The following is a 17066-nucleotide window of genomic DNA, read 5'->3' on the forward strand; positions in this document are numbered from 1 at the left end:
CTAAATACTCTCCTGCAACCCGCCTCACCCAACGTAGCTATTTTTCCTAAAGTATTTATATTTACTTCGGACCTTGGAACCCCTCAACTGAAGCTAGCCATCGAACTACCAGCTTCAGCAAAACATTGCTAGCGGTCTTCAGCTAACCGGTCATCAGCTAACCTTTAGCTCGGAAAGCTCTCGCCAGTTCGAACAACGCGACTCTAACCAGAGCATAACGGACCTATTTATTATTTTATTTTATTTTTCATCCCCGGATTCCCATCGCAAACGGAACATTTTGAGCTCCTGGGCTACAATATCCAGACCCACGACCGGTCCATCGATGTCACTGCATGAAGAGGAATAAACAGATACCCCCATCGCGACGTCCCCAAAGGCTAACTCTCTAGCCCTTGCTATCTCCTTGCTTGCAAATTCGGCCTGCTAACTGCTAGCTTGTTTAGCCCGGTCCGCTAACTGCTACCGTGTTTAGCACCGTCTACTAACTGTTAGCTTGTTAGCACAGGCCTGCTAACCGTCTGAATCGCCGCGTCCCAAACACTCACTGAACCCATATTTACTTTCTACCCCTTTTCGATTTTTTATTTGTTTATACCTTCCGGTAACCTGCCTCACCCAATGTGATACGGAACCGCTATTATCTTTACATTTTTAGAACACACTCAAGAACCTCCAGAAGCTAACCAGCTAACTGGCTACAAGCTATTTGGTCATTGTTAGTTTTCTAACCTGGATAACACTCGCCAGTCCAGCTTCCCTGCCCCATCCACCGCTGCCCCTTGGACACTGATCACTTGGCTACATAGCTGATGCATGCTGGACTGTCCATTAATCACGGTAATCCATTCTGCTTGTTTATGTTTTATCTGTCGGCCCCAGCCGCACTTAGGCTCTGTGTGTAGTTAATCCGACCCTCTCTGCCTAATCAATCGCCATTCTACCTGCTGTTGTTGTGCTAGCTGATTAGCTGTTGTCTCACCTACTGTTTTAGCTAGCTCTCCCAATTCAACACCTGTGATTACTGTATGCCTCGCTGTATGTCTTTCTCAAATGTCAATATGCCTTGTATACTGTTGTGCAGGTTAGTTATCATTGTTTTAGTTTACAATGGAGCCCCTAGTTCCACTCTTTATACCCCTGTTACCTCCTTTGTCCCACCCCCCACACATGCGGTGACCTCACCCATTACAACCAGCATGTCCAGAGATACAACCTCTCTCATCATCACCCAGTGCCTGGGCTTACCTCCGCTGTACCCGCACCCCACCATACCCCTGTTTGCGCATTATGCCCTGAATATATTCTACCATGCCCAGAAACCTGCTCCTCTTATTCTCTGTCCCCAACGCCCTAGGCGACCAGTTTTGATAGCCTTCAGCCGCACCCTCATACTACTCCTTCTCTGTTCCGCGGGTGATGTGGAGGTAAACCCAGGCCCTGCATGTCCCCAGGCACCCTCATTTGTTGACTTCTGTGATCGAAAAAGCCTTGGTTTCATGCATGTCAACATCAGAAGCCTCCTCCCTAAGTTTGTCTTACTCACTGCTCTAGCACACTCTGCTAACCCTGATGTCCTTGCCGTGTCTGAATCCTGGCTCAGGAAGGCCACCAAAAATTCTGAGATTTCCATACCCAACTATAACATCTTCCGTCAAGATAGAACTGCCAAAGGAGGAGGAGTTGCAGTCTACTGCAGAGATAGCCTGCAAAGTAATGTCATACTTTCCAGGTCCATACCCAAACAGTTCGAACTACTAATTTTGAAAATTACTCTCTCCAGAAATAAGTCTCTCACTGTTGCCGCCTGCTACCGACCCCCCTCAGCTCCCAGCTGTGCCCTGGACACCATTTGTGAATTGATCGCCCCCCATCTAGCTTCAGAGTTTGTTCTGTTAGGTGACCTAAACTGGGATATGCTTAACACCCCGGCAGTCCTACAATCTAAGCTAGATGCCCTCAATCTCACTCAAATCATCAAGGAACCCACCAGGTACAACCCTAACTCTGTAAACAAGGGCACCCTCATTGACGTCATCCTGACCAACTGGCCCTCCAAATACACCTCCGCTGTCTTCAACCAGGATCTCAGCGATCACTGCCTCATTGCCTGTATCCGCTATGGAGCCGCAGTCAAACGACCACCCCTCATCACTGTCAAACGCTCCCTAAAACACTTCTGTGAGCAGGCCTTTCTAATCGACCTGGCCCGGGTATCCTGGAAGGACATTGACCTCATCCCGTCAGTTGAGGATGCCTGGTCTTTCTTTAAAAGTAACTTCCTCACCATTTTAGATAAGCATGCTCCGTTCAAAAAATGCAGAACTAAGAACAGATATAGCCCCTGGTTCACTCCAGACCTGACTGCCCTCGACCAGCACAAAAACATCCTGTGGCGGACTGCACTAACATCGAACAGTCCCCGCGATATGCAACTGTTCAGGGAAGTCAGGAACCAATACACACAGTCAGTCAGGAAAGCTAAAGCCAACTTCTTCAGGCAGAAGTTTGCATCTTGTAGCTCCAACTCCAAAAAGTTCTGGGACACTGTGAAGTCCATGGAGAACAAGAGCACCTCCTCCCAGCTGCCCACTGCACTGAGGCTAGGTAACACGGTCACCACCGATAAATCCATGATTATCGAAAACTTCAACAAGCATTTCTCAACGGCTGGCCATGCCTTCCGCCTGGCTACTCCAACCTCGTCCAACAGCTCCCCCCCCCCCGCAGCTACTCGCCCAAGCCTCTCCAGGTTCTCCTTTACCCAAATCCAGATAGCAGATGTTCTGAAAGAGCTGCAAAACCTGGACCCGTACAAATCAGCTGGGCTTGACAATCTGGACCCTCTATTCCTGAAACTATCCGCCGCCATTGTCGCAACCCCTATTACCAGCCTGTTCAACCTCTCTTTCATATCGTCTGAGATCCCCAAGGATTGGAAAGCTGCCGCAGTCATCCCCCTCTTCAAAGGGGGCGACACCCTGGACCCAAACTGTTACAGACCAATATCCATCCTGCCCTGCCTATCTAAGGTCTTCGAAAGCCAAGTCAACAAACAGATCACTGACCATCTTGAATCCCACCGTACCTTCTCCGCTGTGCAATCTGGTTTCCGAGCCGGTCACGGGTGTACCTCAGCCACGCTCAAGGTACTAAACGATATCATAACCGCCATCGATAAAAGACAGTACTGTGCAGCCGTCTTCATAGACCTTGCCAAGGCTTTCGACTCTGTCAATCACCGTATTCTTATCGGCAGACTCAGTAGCCTCGGTTTTTCGGATGACTGCCTTGCCTGGTTCACCAATTACTTTGCAGACAGAGTTCAGTGTGTCAAATCGGAGGGCATGCTGTCCGGTCCTCTGGCAGTCTCTATGGGGGTGCCACAGGGTTCAATTCTCGGGCCGACTCTTTTCTCTGTATATATCAATGATGTTTCTCATGCTGCGGGCGATTCCCTGATCCACCTCTACGCAGACGACACCATTCTATATACTTCCGGCCCGTCCTTGGACACTGTGCTATCTAACCTCCAAACGAGCTTCAATGCCATACAGCACTCCTTCCGTGGCCTCCAACTGCTCTTAAACGCTAGTAAAACCAAATGCATGCTCTTCAACCGTTCGCTGCCTGCACCCGCACGCCTGACCAGCATCACCACCCTGGATGGTTCCGACCTTGAATATGTGGACATCTATAAGTACCTAGGTGTCTGGCTAGACTCTAAACTCTCCTTCCAGACCCATATCAAACATCTCCAATCGAAAATCAAATCAAGAGTCGGCTTTCTATTCCGCAACAAAGCCTCCTTCACTCACGCCGCCAAACTTACCCTAGTAAAACTGACTATCCTACCGATCCTCGACTTCGGCGATGTCATCTACAAAATTGCTTCCAACACTCTACTCAGCAAACTGGATGCAGTTTATCACAGTGCCATCCGTTTTGTCACTAAAGCACCTTATACCACCCACCACTGCGACTTGTATGCTCTAGTCGGCTGGCCCTCGCTACATATTTGTCGCCAGACCCACTGGCTCCAGGTCATCTACAAGTCCATGCTAGGTAAAGCTCCGCCTTATCTCAGTTCCCTGGTTACGATGGCAACACCCATCCGTAGCACGCGCTCCAGCAGGTGTATCTCACTGATCATCCCTAAAGCCAACACCTCATTTGGCCGCCTTTCGTTCCAGTTCTCTGCTGCCTGTGATTGGAACGAATTGCAAAAATCGCTGAAGTTGGAGACTTTTATCTCCCTCACCAACTTCAAACATCTGCTATCTGAGCAGCTAACCGATCGCTGCAGCTGTACATAGTCTATTGGTAAATAGCCCACCCATTTTCACCTACCTCATCCCCATACTGTTTTTATTTATTTATTTTTCTGCTCTTTTGCACACCAATATCTCTATCTCTACCTTTACATAACCATCTGATCATTTATCACTCCAGTGTTAATCTGCATAATTGTAATTATTTGCCTACCTTCTCATGCCTTTTGCACACAATGTATATATAGACTCCCCTTTTTTCTACTGTGTTATTGACTTGTTAATTGTTTACTCCATGTGTAACTCTGTGTTGTCTGTTCACACTGCTATGCCTTATCTTGGCCAGGTCGCAGTTGCAAATGAGAACTTGTTCTCAACTAGCCTACCTGGTTAAATAAAGGTGAAATAAAAATAAATAAAAAAAAACAGAATGCCTGTCCAGTTCATCCAATCAGCACATGTTGTGGGTTTGTCTTTTTTCTATGCTTCAGGGAGTAAGAAAAGCGTGATTGGCTCGCAGAATGGGCTATTTTTATACCCAGGGCCAGTGGCCTGGTACCAGTCCTGAGCCCGGTGGCTGGGAAACCCTGGTCTATGGTATGGTAAAGTATAGTGTGCTAGTATAATCACGCCTAGGATGAACCTCATAGGTCACGATATCGCCTTTGCGAAACTCACCGGACAGTTGCGTAGGTCTCCCACAGTGCTAGCGTTGCGGAGCAACTCTCCAAACATGTCTGGTGTGGGCTTGTCTCTGCACTCCAACATCCTCACCGCCTGGTTACTGTAGCAGAAACACACAGAACACTGACACTCAGACATCGACAGTATGAGACGAGACTCACTCAGAGACATCTAGTCCTTGCAACACCGGGGTTGTGGGTGTGAGTCACGGGTCACATATACCGAGTGTGTTAAATGTAAGTCACTTTTCGATAAAAAACAAACACTTTTCAATAAAGACATCGTACTACAAGACAGACAATACAGCCACAGCCTTAACACGGGTGCTACTGTTCATGTGAGACAGCACTGCCCTTCACTGCAGGGCACTCATCTACAAGGTGACTCTTTGTCCCCTTCCCATTCTCTCCAGGTCTACGGGGAGATCTCTCCACCTATAGAGGTGCACACCTCAAAGACGCTCCAGGGTTATACTGTAGCTGTGCTGTGTGCTCTCGTGCAGGAGAGATGACTAGGTCTCAGGAGACAGACCTTTGTTATTGGCAAACAAACCGTTGTCAGGATATAACACACTCCTATGTGGGGTTCGTGGAGAGTGTGTTTGTGTATGTGTGTGTTTCTCTAAGACAGAGAGAGAGAGAGAGAGAGAGAGAGAGAGAGAGAGAGAGAGAGAGGCTTGTGTTGGGGGATTTTGGGCTTATATCTGGGCCAGAACAGTGTTCAAGAATCAGATAGAGTCCATACAGAACAAATACCAGACTGATCTCATGAAATATGAATGGAGACACTTCATAATTTTTGCATAAGAAGTTTGCTCATAGCATAACAAGCCCTCTGGGTTGACTGGATACAGCACACAGCTGGAGACGTAGGCGGGCGGGCGGGCAGCCCCTGGCTCACTACAGCTAGTCTGTAGCCTAACAGCGGGATGATCCTCCTCCCACAGCCCAGAGAGGTGTTGCTGACAGCTCCAAACCCCAAGAATAAGGGAGCTATTACCCATTCCTAGGTGACCTGATATCCAACCTGGCGTGTTAATTCTATTTAGCAGAGGGCCAAAATAGCGTACATTTTCTGCTCTGCTCAGCGTAAAAGAGACTGAAAAAGGCTTTTCATTCTATTGTCTATTTATGAAGTAAAAGGAGCAGATTTAAATTGGAGAGCAGTGCCCTTAAATGTTCACTTTTGTATAAAAGTATGCACCTAATGTGCCCCTATGTATGGTGTTAGTTAATTAACTGCATGGTTTGAGTCATATCTACCCAGACAAGTTAGAACTAATCAGAACTTGTTAGAGCCCGCCAGAACCCCTGAAAACAAATCTGAACATTAGTCAGAACTAGTCAGTCCCAGTCAGAACACTAGTTAGTACCAGTCAGAACAGTCGTTAGTACCAGTCAGAACACTCGTTAGTACCAGTCAGAGCTAGTCAGTCCCAGTGGGCTCAGTGCTGTTTCCCCAGTCAGAGGGTTACTTACCAGAGGGAGGTGGTGGAGATGTAGTGCACCATCTGAATAAAGGGCAGTGGGTCAGAGGAGGCCCCACAGCTGCCACACACACACTGCAAACACACACACACACATCAAGTTACGCGACTATGATAAGCAGAGATGGCTTCACTTCAGTTAATTAAAATAGAAATGGATGGGCGGATCAATTCTGAGATTAAAAATGTTTGGATTGACTGTGATAATATAAAAAATTTACTTTGGCTTGTATTTGTACTGATGCTTGTGTTTGTGCTCACCTGTTCGAAGAGTGTCATGGCAAACTTCTGGTGTGGGATGCAGTGCTTGGCTGTGCAGATGTCTTCTTTGGTCTCGTCTGAGATGTGGAAATGGATCCGCATTAGGATATTCTCCTGTGGGGGCAACAAGTAGAGACAGTCACGTTAGCGTTATGCCCGTTTTTTGTGTGTGTGTGAGTAATTGTGCATGTACGCAAGTGTGTGTGTGCTTGTCCACATATAGTTTTTTACTTAATCACATGACTACGTCATGACAAAACCAACACACAAAGAAAATATCCTTTTGAAAGAATCTTGAGAAAACTTCTATCACTGAAGTCCAGTGAATCACAGAGGCTGTGGTCGGTTATACTGGGATAATTTACTGGTTGATTGATCACTCTAACTGCAGGCAGGAGCCCTCTGGGCGGTGGGATGACAGCAGAGTTCTGCAGCACCGCAGAGAGAGGGTCTCCACGGGGAGGGTCCAGTGTACAGTTAGCATCTGCTCCGCACCCACCATCTCTCTGCCTCCGGACTGCAGCCGCAGCCAAGCACCTCAAATAATACACATTCAAAAACCCACCCAAGTTGCAGTTTTTGTATGTTCCCGGTTGTCAGCAGAACACAAGGGCTGCTAAACAAGCAGAAGAGGGGGAGAGAGGAGAGATAGGAAAGAAGGAAGAGAGGTGGAGAGGAGAGAACAAGCCCAGATAGAGATACAGGGTAAGGAACAATCCTCTGGCTGGCTGCCCAATGCCGTTGCTTATAAGATTAGCTGGTAAGGAGGAAATAAATGATTCTTTACAATCATGCACCTCTGAGAGGGGAGAAAGAGGGACGGCGGCCAGCGGAGGAGAGCAGGCTCCTTGGTTTCTTTGTGGTAGTTTAGAGACCAGGTGGTCTTACTGTCGGTGGGATCAGGAAAAGGCCCTGTACAGAACTCTGCACTACAGCTTCCCAAAGTGAAAAACACTTCCCAACCTTTCCTTTGTTCTCCCAAAGAAAATAGTGACTCTGTCACTGTTTTGTAAATGTTATGCTACTGCAAATGTCTGGTTTCAACATACAGCATTTAGCTATGAGATCCCTTTTAGCTGATCTCTTAGCTCTTCTGTTTTTACATAGAGTTGAAGTACACCTTAGCCAAATACATTTAAACACAGTTCTTCACAATTCCTGACATTTAATCCTAGTAAAAATTCTTAGGTCAGTTAGGATCACCACTTTATTTTAAGAATGTGAAATGTTAGAATAATAGTAGAGAGAATTATTTCTTTCAGATTTTATTTCTTTCATCACATTCCCAGTGGGTCAGAAGTTTACATACACTCAATTAGTATTTGGTAGCATTGCCTTTAAATTGTTTAACTTGGGTCAAACGTTTCAGGTAGACTTCCACAAGCTTCCCACAATAAGTTGGATGTGTTCTTCGGCTTGCAAGCCTCCCCCTTTTTCCTCCAAACATAGCGATGGTCATTATGGCCAAACAGTTCTACTTTTGTTTCATCAGACCAGAGAACATTTCTCCAAAAAGTACGATCTTGTCCCCATGTGCAGTTGCAAACCGTAGTCTGGATTTTTTATGGAGGTTTTGGAGCAGTGGCTTCTTCCTTGCTGAGCGGCCTTTCAGGTTGTGTCGATATAGGATTTGTTTTTACTGTGGATATACAGTGCCCTGCGAAAGTATTCGGCCCCCTTGAACTTTGCGACCTTTTGCCACATTTCAGGCTTCAAACATAAAGATATAAAACTGTATTTTTTTGTGAAGAATCAACAACAAGTGGGACACAATCATGAAGTGGAACGACATTTATTGGATATTTCAAACTTTTTTAACAAATCAAAAACTGAAAAATTGGGCGTGCAAAATTATTCAGCCCCTTTACTTTCAGTGCAGCAAACTCTCTCCAGAAGTTCAGTGAGGATCTCTGAATGATCCAATGTTGACCTAAATGACTAATGATGATAAATACAATCCACCTGTGTGTAATCAAGTCTCCGTATAAATGCACCTGCACTGTGATAGTCTCAGAGGTCCGTTAAAAGCGCAGAGAGCATCATGAAGAACAAGGAACACACCAGGCAGGTCCGAGATACTGTTGTGAAGAAGTTTAAAGCCGGATTTGGATACAAAAAGATTTCTCAAGCTTTAAACATCCCAAGGAGCACTGTGCAAGCGATAATATTGAAATGGAAGGAGTATCAGACCACTGCAAATCTACCAAGACCTGGCCGTCCCTCTAAACTTTCAGCTCATACAAGGAGAAGACTGATCAGAGATGCAGCCAAGAGGCCCATGATCACTCTGGATGAACTGCAGAGATCTATAGCTGAGGTGGGAGACTCTGTCCATAGGACAACAATCAGTTGTATATTGCACAAATCTGGCCTTTATGGAAGAGTGGCAAGAAGAAAGCCATTTCTTAAAGATATCCATAAAAAGTGCCGTTTAAAGTTTGCCACAAGCCACCTGGGAGACACACCAAACATGTGGAAGAAGGTGCTCTGGTCAGATGAAACCAAAATTGAACTTTTTGGCAACAATGCAAAACGTTATGTTTGGCGTAAAAGCAACACAGCTGAACACACCATCCCCACTGTCAAACATGGTGGTGGCAGCATCATGGTTTGGGCCTGCTTTTCTTCAGCAGGGACAGGGAAGATGGTTAAACATGATGGGACAGCTGGATGGAGCCAAATACAGGACCATTCTGTAAGAAAACCTGATGGAGTCTGCAAAAGACCTGAGACTGGGACGGAGATGTGTCTTCCAACAAGACAATGATCCAAAACATAAAGCAAAATCTACAATGGAATGGTTCAAAAATAAACATATCCAGGTGTTAGAATGGCCAAGTCAAAGTCCAGACCTGAATCCAATCGAGAATCTGTGGAAAGAACTGAAAACTGCTGTTCACAAATGCTCTCCATCCAACCTCACTGAGCTCGAGCTGTTTTGCAAGGAGGAATGGGAAAAAATGTCAGTCTCTCGATGTGCAAAACTGATAGAGACATACCCCAAGCGACTTACAGCTGTAATCGCAGCAAAAGGTGGCGCTACAAAGTATTAACTTAAGGGGGCTGAATAATTTTGCACGCCCAATTTTTCAGTTTTTGATTTGTTAAAAAAGTTTGAAATATTCAATAAATGTCGTTCCACTTCATGATTGTGTCCCACTTGTTGTTGATTCTTCACAAAAAAATACAGTTTTATATCTCTATATTTGAAGCCTGAAATGTGGCAAAAGGTCGCAAAGTTCAAGGGGGCCGAATACTTTCGCAAGGCACTGTAGATACTTTGTACCTGTTTCCTCCAGCATCTTCACAAGGTCCTTTGCTGTTGTTATGGGATTGATTTGCACTTTTCGCACCAAAGTACGTTCATCTCTAGGAGACAGAACGCGTCTCTTTCCTGAGCGGTATGACGGCTACGTGGTCCCATGGGGTTTATACTTGCGTACTATTGTTTGTACAGATGAACGTGGTACCTTCAGGCATTTGGAAATTGCTCCCAAGGATGAACCAGACTTGTGGAGGTCTACAATTTTTTTTCTGAGGTCTTGGCTGATTTCTTTTGATTTTCCCATGATGTCAAGCAAAGAGGCACTGAGTTTGAAGGTAGGCCTTGAAATACATCCATAGGTACACCTCCAATTGACTCAAATTATGTCAATTAGCCTATCAGAAGCTTCTAAAGCCATGACATCATTTTCTGGAATTTTCCAAGCTGTTTAAAGGCACAGTCAACTTAGTGTATGTAGACTTCTGACTCACTGGAATTGTGATACAGTGAATTATAAGTGAAATAATCTGCCTGTAAACAATTGTTGGAAAAATAACTTGTGTCATTACACAAAGTAGATGTTAGTAGTTTTTATCAAGAAATTTGTGGAGTGGTTGAAAAACGAGTTTTAATGACTGTAAACGTCCGACTTCAACTGTAGATGTATATAAAAAAAATAAGCAGGAGTGGAAGAATGAAGGGTAATGTACGTGGAGAAGTGAGGGATAAGGTAAGTAGGTATGGAGGAATAAGGGAGGTGAGAGAGGAAGAGTGGAAGAGTGAGGGAGGGTTGTCTCTTACGAAGCACTCTGCAGCGTCGTCCATGATGCCCAGCTGGAAGCGCTGTTCGTCCTGGAAGGTCTTGGCCAGGGCGCTGCGGAGCGCGTCAGACGGCAACACCTTCTCACTGCTAAACTGGAATTGGGCAAAGATACTCTAGAAACAACAAGAAACACAATAACACAGCAGGGTCAGTAACATGAACACTCTCTGGAGTTAAAAGGAATCGCACAAAGAAATTATAGGACAACCTGGCCTGATGACTCCTTGCTGTCCCCAGTCCACCTGGTCGTGCTGCTGCTCCAGTTTCAACTGTTCTGCCTGCGGCTATGGAATGTTCACCGGACGTGCTACCTGTCCCAGACCTGCTGTTTTCAACTCTCTAGAGACTCTGAATGATAGGCTATGAAAGGCCAACTGACATTTACTCCTGAGGTGCTGACCTGTTGCAACCTCTACAACCACTGTGATTATTATTATTTGGCCCTGCTGGTCATCTATGAAGATTTGAACATCTTGGCCATGTTCTGTTATAATCTCCACCCGGCACAGCCAGAAGAGGACTGGCCACCCCTCATAGCCTGGTTCCTCTCTAGGTTTCTTCCTAGGTTCTGGCCTTTCTAGGGAGTTTTTCCGAGCCACCGTGCTTCTACACCTGCATTGCTTTCGGTTTGGGGTTTTAGGCTGGGTTTCTGTAGTTTCTGTACAGCACTTTGTGACATCAGCTGATGTAAGGAGGGCTTCTTGAATAAATTTGATTGATTGATTGATAAATTCACAGGGTTCACATAGTGCATACGTAAAGTATTCAGACCGCTTGACTTTTTCCACATTTTGTTACGTTACAGCCTTGTTCTAAGATTCATTAAATAAATACAAATAATCAGCAATCTACACACAATACCCCATAATGAAAAAGCGAAAAACACGTTTTTAGAAGTTTTTGCAAATGTATTCAATATAAAAAACAGAAATACCTTATTTACATGAGTATTCAGACCCTTTGCTATGAGACTCGAAGCTGAGCTCAGATGCATCCATTTTACATTGATCATCCTTGAGATTGTTCAACAACTTGAATGGAGTTCACCTGTGGTAAATTCAATTGATTGCACATGATTTGGAAAGGCACACCCCTGTCTATGTAAGGTCCCACAGTTGACATTGTATGTCTGAGCAAAATCAAGCCATTGTCCATAGAGCTCCGAGACAGGATTGTGTCTGGGGAAGGGTAACGAAAAATGTCTGCAGCATTGAAGGTCCCGAAGAACACAGTGGCCTCCATCATTCTTAAATGGGAGAAGTTTGGATCCACCAAGACTCTTCCTAGAGCTGGCCGCCCGGCCAAACTGAGCAATCGGGGGATGGTCACTCTGACAGAGCTCCAGAGTTCCTCAGTGGAGATGGGAGAACCTTACAGAAGGACAACCATCTCTGCAGCATTCCACCAATCAGGCCTTTATGGTAGAGTGCCTAGATGGAAGCAACTCCTCAGTAAAAGGCACATGACAGCCCACTTGGAGTTTGCCAAAAGGCACCCAAAGGACTCTCAGACCATGAGAAACAAGATTCTCTGGTCTGATGAAACCAAGATTGAACTCTTTGGCCTGAATGCCGGTTGGAAACCTGGCACCATCCCTCCGGTGAAGCATGGTGGTGAAAGCATCATGCTGTGGACATGTTTTTCAGTGACAGGGACTGGGAGACTAGTCAGGATAGAGGGAATGAACACAGCAAAGTACAGAGAGATCCATGATGACAACCTGCTCCAGAGCAATCAGCACCTCAGACTGGGGCGAAGGTTCACCTTCCAACAGGAAAACAACGAGGGAAAGGTGAACAGAGCAAAGTACAGAGAGATCCATGATGATGATGAGGTTCACCTTCCAACAGGACAACAACCCTAAGCACACAGCCAAAACAACACAGTAGTGGCTTCGGGACAATTCTCTTAACGTCCTTGAATGGCCCAGCCAGAGCCCGGACTTGAACAGGATTGAACCAACCTGACAGAGCTTGAGAGGATCTGCAGAGAATAATGGGAGGAAGTCCCCAAATACAGGTGCGCCAATCTTGTAGCATCACCCAAGAAGACTCGAGGCTGTAAATGCTGCCAAAGGTGCTTCGACAAAGTAAAGGGTCAGAATACTTGTGTAAATGTGATATCTTTATAAATTTGCAAAACTGTCTAAAAAACTGTTTTTGCTTTGTCATTGTGGGGTATTGTTGTTAGTAGATTGATGACGGTAAAAAAATAACAATTTAACACATTTTAGAAGAAGGCTGTAACGTAATAAAATGTGGAAAAAGTAAAGTGGTCTGAATACTTTCCAAATGCACTGTATTTTGACTGCAACCGGAAGCTGGCAAATATCCTTCACATCAAGTTAACACTCACTTCCTATAGTGTTTTATAAAGTCTTCATCCTTAGAATAAATATACTGTTGATTAGTATATGGTCAATTCCATGGGAAAGTCAATCTGACCATCTACAAATAAAGTTCATTTAGTTTATTTTGCGTGTTCTACAGTGTTATATAGATAGAAGGGGTGACTCTTACAGTCAATGTAACATCCATAAAGTTTTTTAGGAACGTTTTTGTAAAACACCTTTTTTCGGATCATCTTGAAACTTTTTCTGTTAAGGTTCTGTGCGCCCGAGTTAGAATACCTCATGATAAGCTGTAGACCATACTATTTAGCAAAAGAGTTTATCTACAGTACCAGTCAAAAGTTTGGACACACCTTCTCATTCAAGGGTTTTTCTTTATTTTTACTATTTTCTACATTGTAGAATAATATTAAAGACATCAAATCTATGAAATAAAACATATGGAATCATGTAGTGACCAAAAAAAGTGTTAAACAAATCAAAATATATTTTTTATTTTAGATACTTCAAAGTAGCTACCCTTGCCTTGATGACAGTTTTGCACACTCTTGGCATTCTCTCAACCAGCTTCATGAGGTAGTCACCTGGAATTAATTTAAAGTTTAAAAAGTTAATTTGTGGAATTTATTTCCTTTTTAATGCATTTGAGTCAATCAGTTGTGTTGTGACATGGTATGGGTAAAATACCAAGTCCGTATTATGGCAAGAACATCTCACATAAGCAAAGAGAAACAACATTCCATCATTACTTTAAGACATGAAGGTCAGTCAATGTGGAAAACTTCAAGAACTTTTAACGTTTCTTCAAGTGCAGTCGCCAAAACCATCAAACGCTACGAAGAAACTGGCTCTCATGAGAACCGCCACAGGAAAGGAAGACCCAGAGTTACCTCTGCTGCAGAGGATAAGTTCATTAGAGTAAACTGCACCTCAGATTGCAGCACAAATAAATGCTCCACGGAGTTCATGTAACAGACACATCTCAACATCAACCGTTCAGAGACTGCGTGAATCAGGCCGCTTGAAAAATAAGAAAAAAACAGCTATTAGTACTGTTTGTACATCTTAAGAGGACTTACTCAAAATAAAGATAACTCAAGAAATCTGTCATTATTTTTGACGTTTTTGCCGAGATCTTAGTCGACAATTTTACATCTAACTAAGATGTTTGATGCAGAATTTCTCAAATGACCAAATGTGCATGAAAAAGTGTTGTCTCTCGTCGAATGACAACAAACACTTAATTGAAGAATCCCTACTGTTGACCAATCACAGACAAAGGGGCGTAGACTTTGGCTACTGATTTCGGCTTGCCTCAAGAAAAAAATGGCATGTACACGAAGAGCCAGAAAAAAAACTTGTAGAATACCAAAACGAACAAAACATCACAAAATGTAATCATAATATATGCACAAACTGTTCTGAACTGTTTCTGATGGGAAGCCTGCTGCCTCCTTAAAGGGATAATCCACCCCAAACCACAAATTCCTATTATTAACAGTGTTAAACAGTGCTAAATAACACTAATATGTAGAGAGAGAAAAAATTGCAACAAATGTTTAATTTTGTCATAAGAACAAGATTGGTAGAAACCTGTGAAAATCGTTTTTGGAAATCTATTGCAGCTCAAGTCTACTACAGAACCCAACATGCAATATTCTCTCTCTCCCTGGGCTGGCTGGCTAGCTAGGTAGCTAGCTAGAAAACATACACACAATAATACCAAAGCCAATATCAGCATGTGAAGTAGCTAGCTAGCTCTAAGTTCAACTTACAGTTAATTTCTTACACTGAGATATAAATGGCATCTCTTCCCAGAGCGAGAGCAGCATTACATTCCTTTCCCACAGAGATCATTTTGAGATGGGGAAACTACATTAGAATTGGATTGCGTGATGATTAGCTTAGCAACCGCGTGACGCAGCATGACAACGTGCATGCGATTGGTCGACAGTCAGTTGGGTGGGGCTTTTCTCCATTCATTGCCCAATGGAATTACTATCTCCTCCTTTCTGTAACATCTCGGTTTCCTACAGACAGGGCAAATTGCGACATGGTACTTGAAGGACAAACGGAGGTGAATAATTTAGTACACTGTTTAGATTGAGCACATCTAAACTAAATCTATACTTTGTCATGACGATATTAACGGACGGATGTGTTCTAGACAAGCATGGCCATACCATCTATTGGTTGATTGGGTGATCTGGAGTGCAGGCAATTGTTTTAATAGCATTGTAAAATGGGATAGTGTGTAATCCAGTATCTTCCGTGACGAGAATTATATAGCTATGACAGGTTCCTACACGATTTCCTGATTTTCACAGGCGGACCACTTCGAAGTTAAACCATGTGGGGAAGATTGTATTTTACCCACCGATAGAACATAGGCCTTCACCAAATTGACAGGAGTTTCAGGATTTTATTTCTGGGGGTGGATTATCCCTTTAACCCAAACACTTCATCACAGCCATAATGTAAAACATACGAGTTAACAGCCATAATGTAAAACATACGAGTTAACAGCCATAGGGGAAAGTATTATAGCTTTGTACTTCCCACTGTCACTGTACCGCCTGAGTATTCAGGTATTCACCAGGGCATGACACGTTCAGGTGCAAGACATCCTTACGAATGGACTATTCTCATACCACAACCTAGACTTACTGAGAGAAGATGGCCCATTATAATGTCTTTCTCTTTCCTCAATCAAAAAACACCCTGAACACTGTGGGTGTTTATTGGGAAAGCGGACACAGACACATGCAGGCACACAAACACCCACAGGTGTGCATGCAGTTGTGCACGCACGCACACACACATACACACGTTTGCCCTGCCGCTGCACCTCAATTTATCTTGCGCAAGGAGGAGAGAGAGCGAGAGGAGAAGAGAAGAGAAGAGGTGGGTGAGGTAAGGGAGAGAGAACAGGAGCGGCAGAGAAAGAAGTGGGGAGAGGATAAATGATCATAGCCTAATAATTCTTCTCAAATTAAATGCCTGGCAGAAATGCCCTGTAATCGACCCCTCAAATGAGCCCTGGTGAATTCCGATAAGGCTGAAACATCAAGAGAGAGGGAGAGAAAGAGAGGAGAGAGGGAGACCAGAGGGAGGGAGAGAGAGGGCGATGGAGGAAAAGGAAAAGGGAGCATAGGGAGAGATGGAGAGAGAAGAGGGGGAGAGAGAACAGGAGAGAGAGGGGGGTGGGGGGAGATGGAGTGAAAGAGAGAAAGTACAGAGGGAGCAGCAGAAGTACACTTAAGCCTACAATGACTATGACTCACACTGAGGTACAGTAGACACAAGTGTGAAACCAGCTAACCGGTCACAGTCAAAAGGACCAGACCTAGTTAGCCAGTAGCTAAAAGGATGGCCTCGTTGAACCCACAGGGCTCTTTCACTCTCCAAGTCCTGCCAGCTGGCCAGATTCAACTGCTCTAAGCCATGCCTGCCTGCCTGCCTGCCTGCCTGCCTGCCTGCCTGCCTGCCTGCCTGCCTGCCTGCCACAGACCCACAAAGGAATCAGAAATGCCTTCAAATGTCACCATCAAACCCCTCTGATGGCCCTGCAGCCCTAATGCATCGCAGATCACACCACTCAGATTCACAAGAGCTCATTAAATCTGCATTTGGGGGTAAAAAAATCCCACACGGCTGAGTGTGTGAAGTGCCATCCTGCAGCCACTCAAAAGGCATTTACGCAGCCCGACTGTCACCTCGGGTGTGTGTGAGTTTGTGACACCTCCTCCTTAACATCGAATCAGGGATCAAAACAGGGAACAAAAATAACTTCTGGCCCACAGAATGAGTCTGGTGGTGTAATGAAAGTAGAATAGAGGCAAAGCTAGTCTGGTTCTGCCAGCCAGACAAAGAAACAGACAATCGGACAGAGATTTGGAATGCACGACAAAGAGCCCAGTACTGCG

General features: G+C 44.6%; 1 protein-coding gene across 7 annotated transcripts in view; it reads right to left on the minus strand.

The window, feature by feature from the left end:
- Positions 1 to 17066, minus strand: part of LOC110527734 (ubiquitin carboxyl-terminal hydrolase 54) — a 117880-nt gene that overhangs the window by 22996 nt on the left and 77818 nt on the right. For all 7 annotated transcript variants that reach the window (XM_090238417.1, XM_090238410.1, XM_090238415.1 and 4 more), the window contains 4 exons: positions 10769 to 10903; positions 6703 to 6816; positions 6434 to 6516; positions 4950 to 5055 (listed from right to left, as the gene is read on the minus strand). In XM_090238417.1, coding sequence (XP_090094543.1) covers positions 4950 to 5055; positions 6434 to 6516; positions 6703 to 6816; positions 10769 to 10903 — 438 coding nt within the window. The remainder of the gene's footprint in view (positions 1 to 4949; positions 5056 to 6433; positions 6517 to 6702; positions 6817 to 10768; positions 10904 to 17066) is intronic.

Source organism: Oncorhynchus mykiss, chromosome 1 (assembly GCF_057628025.1).
Source record: "Oncorhynchus mykiss isolate SJ-2025 chromosome 1, ASM5762802v1, whole genome shotgun sequence".
NCBI lineage: Eukaryota > Metazoa > Chordata > Actinopteri > Salmoniformes > Salmonidae > Oncorhynchus > Oncorhynchus mykiss.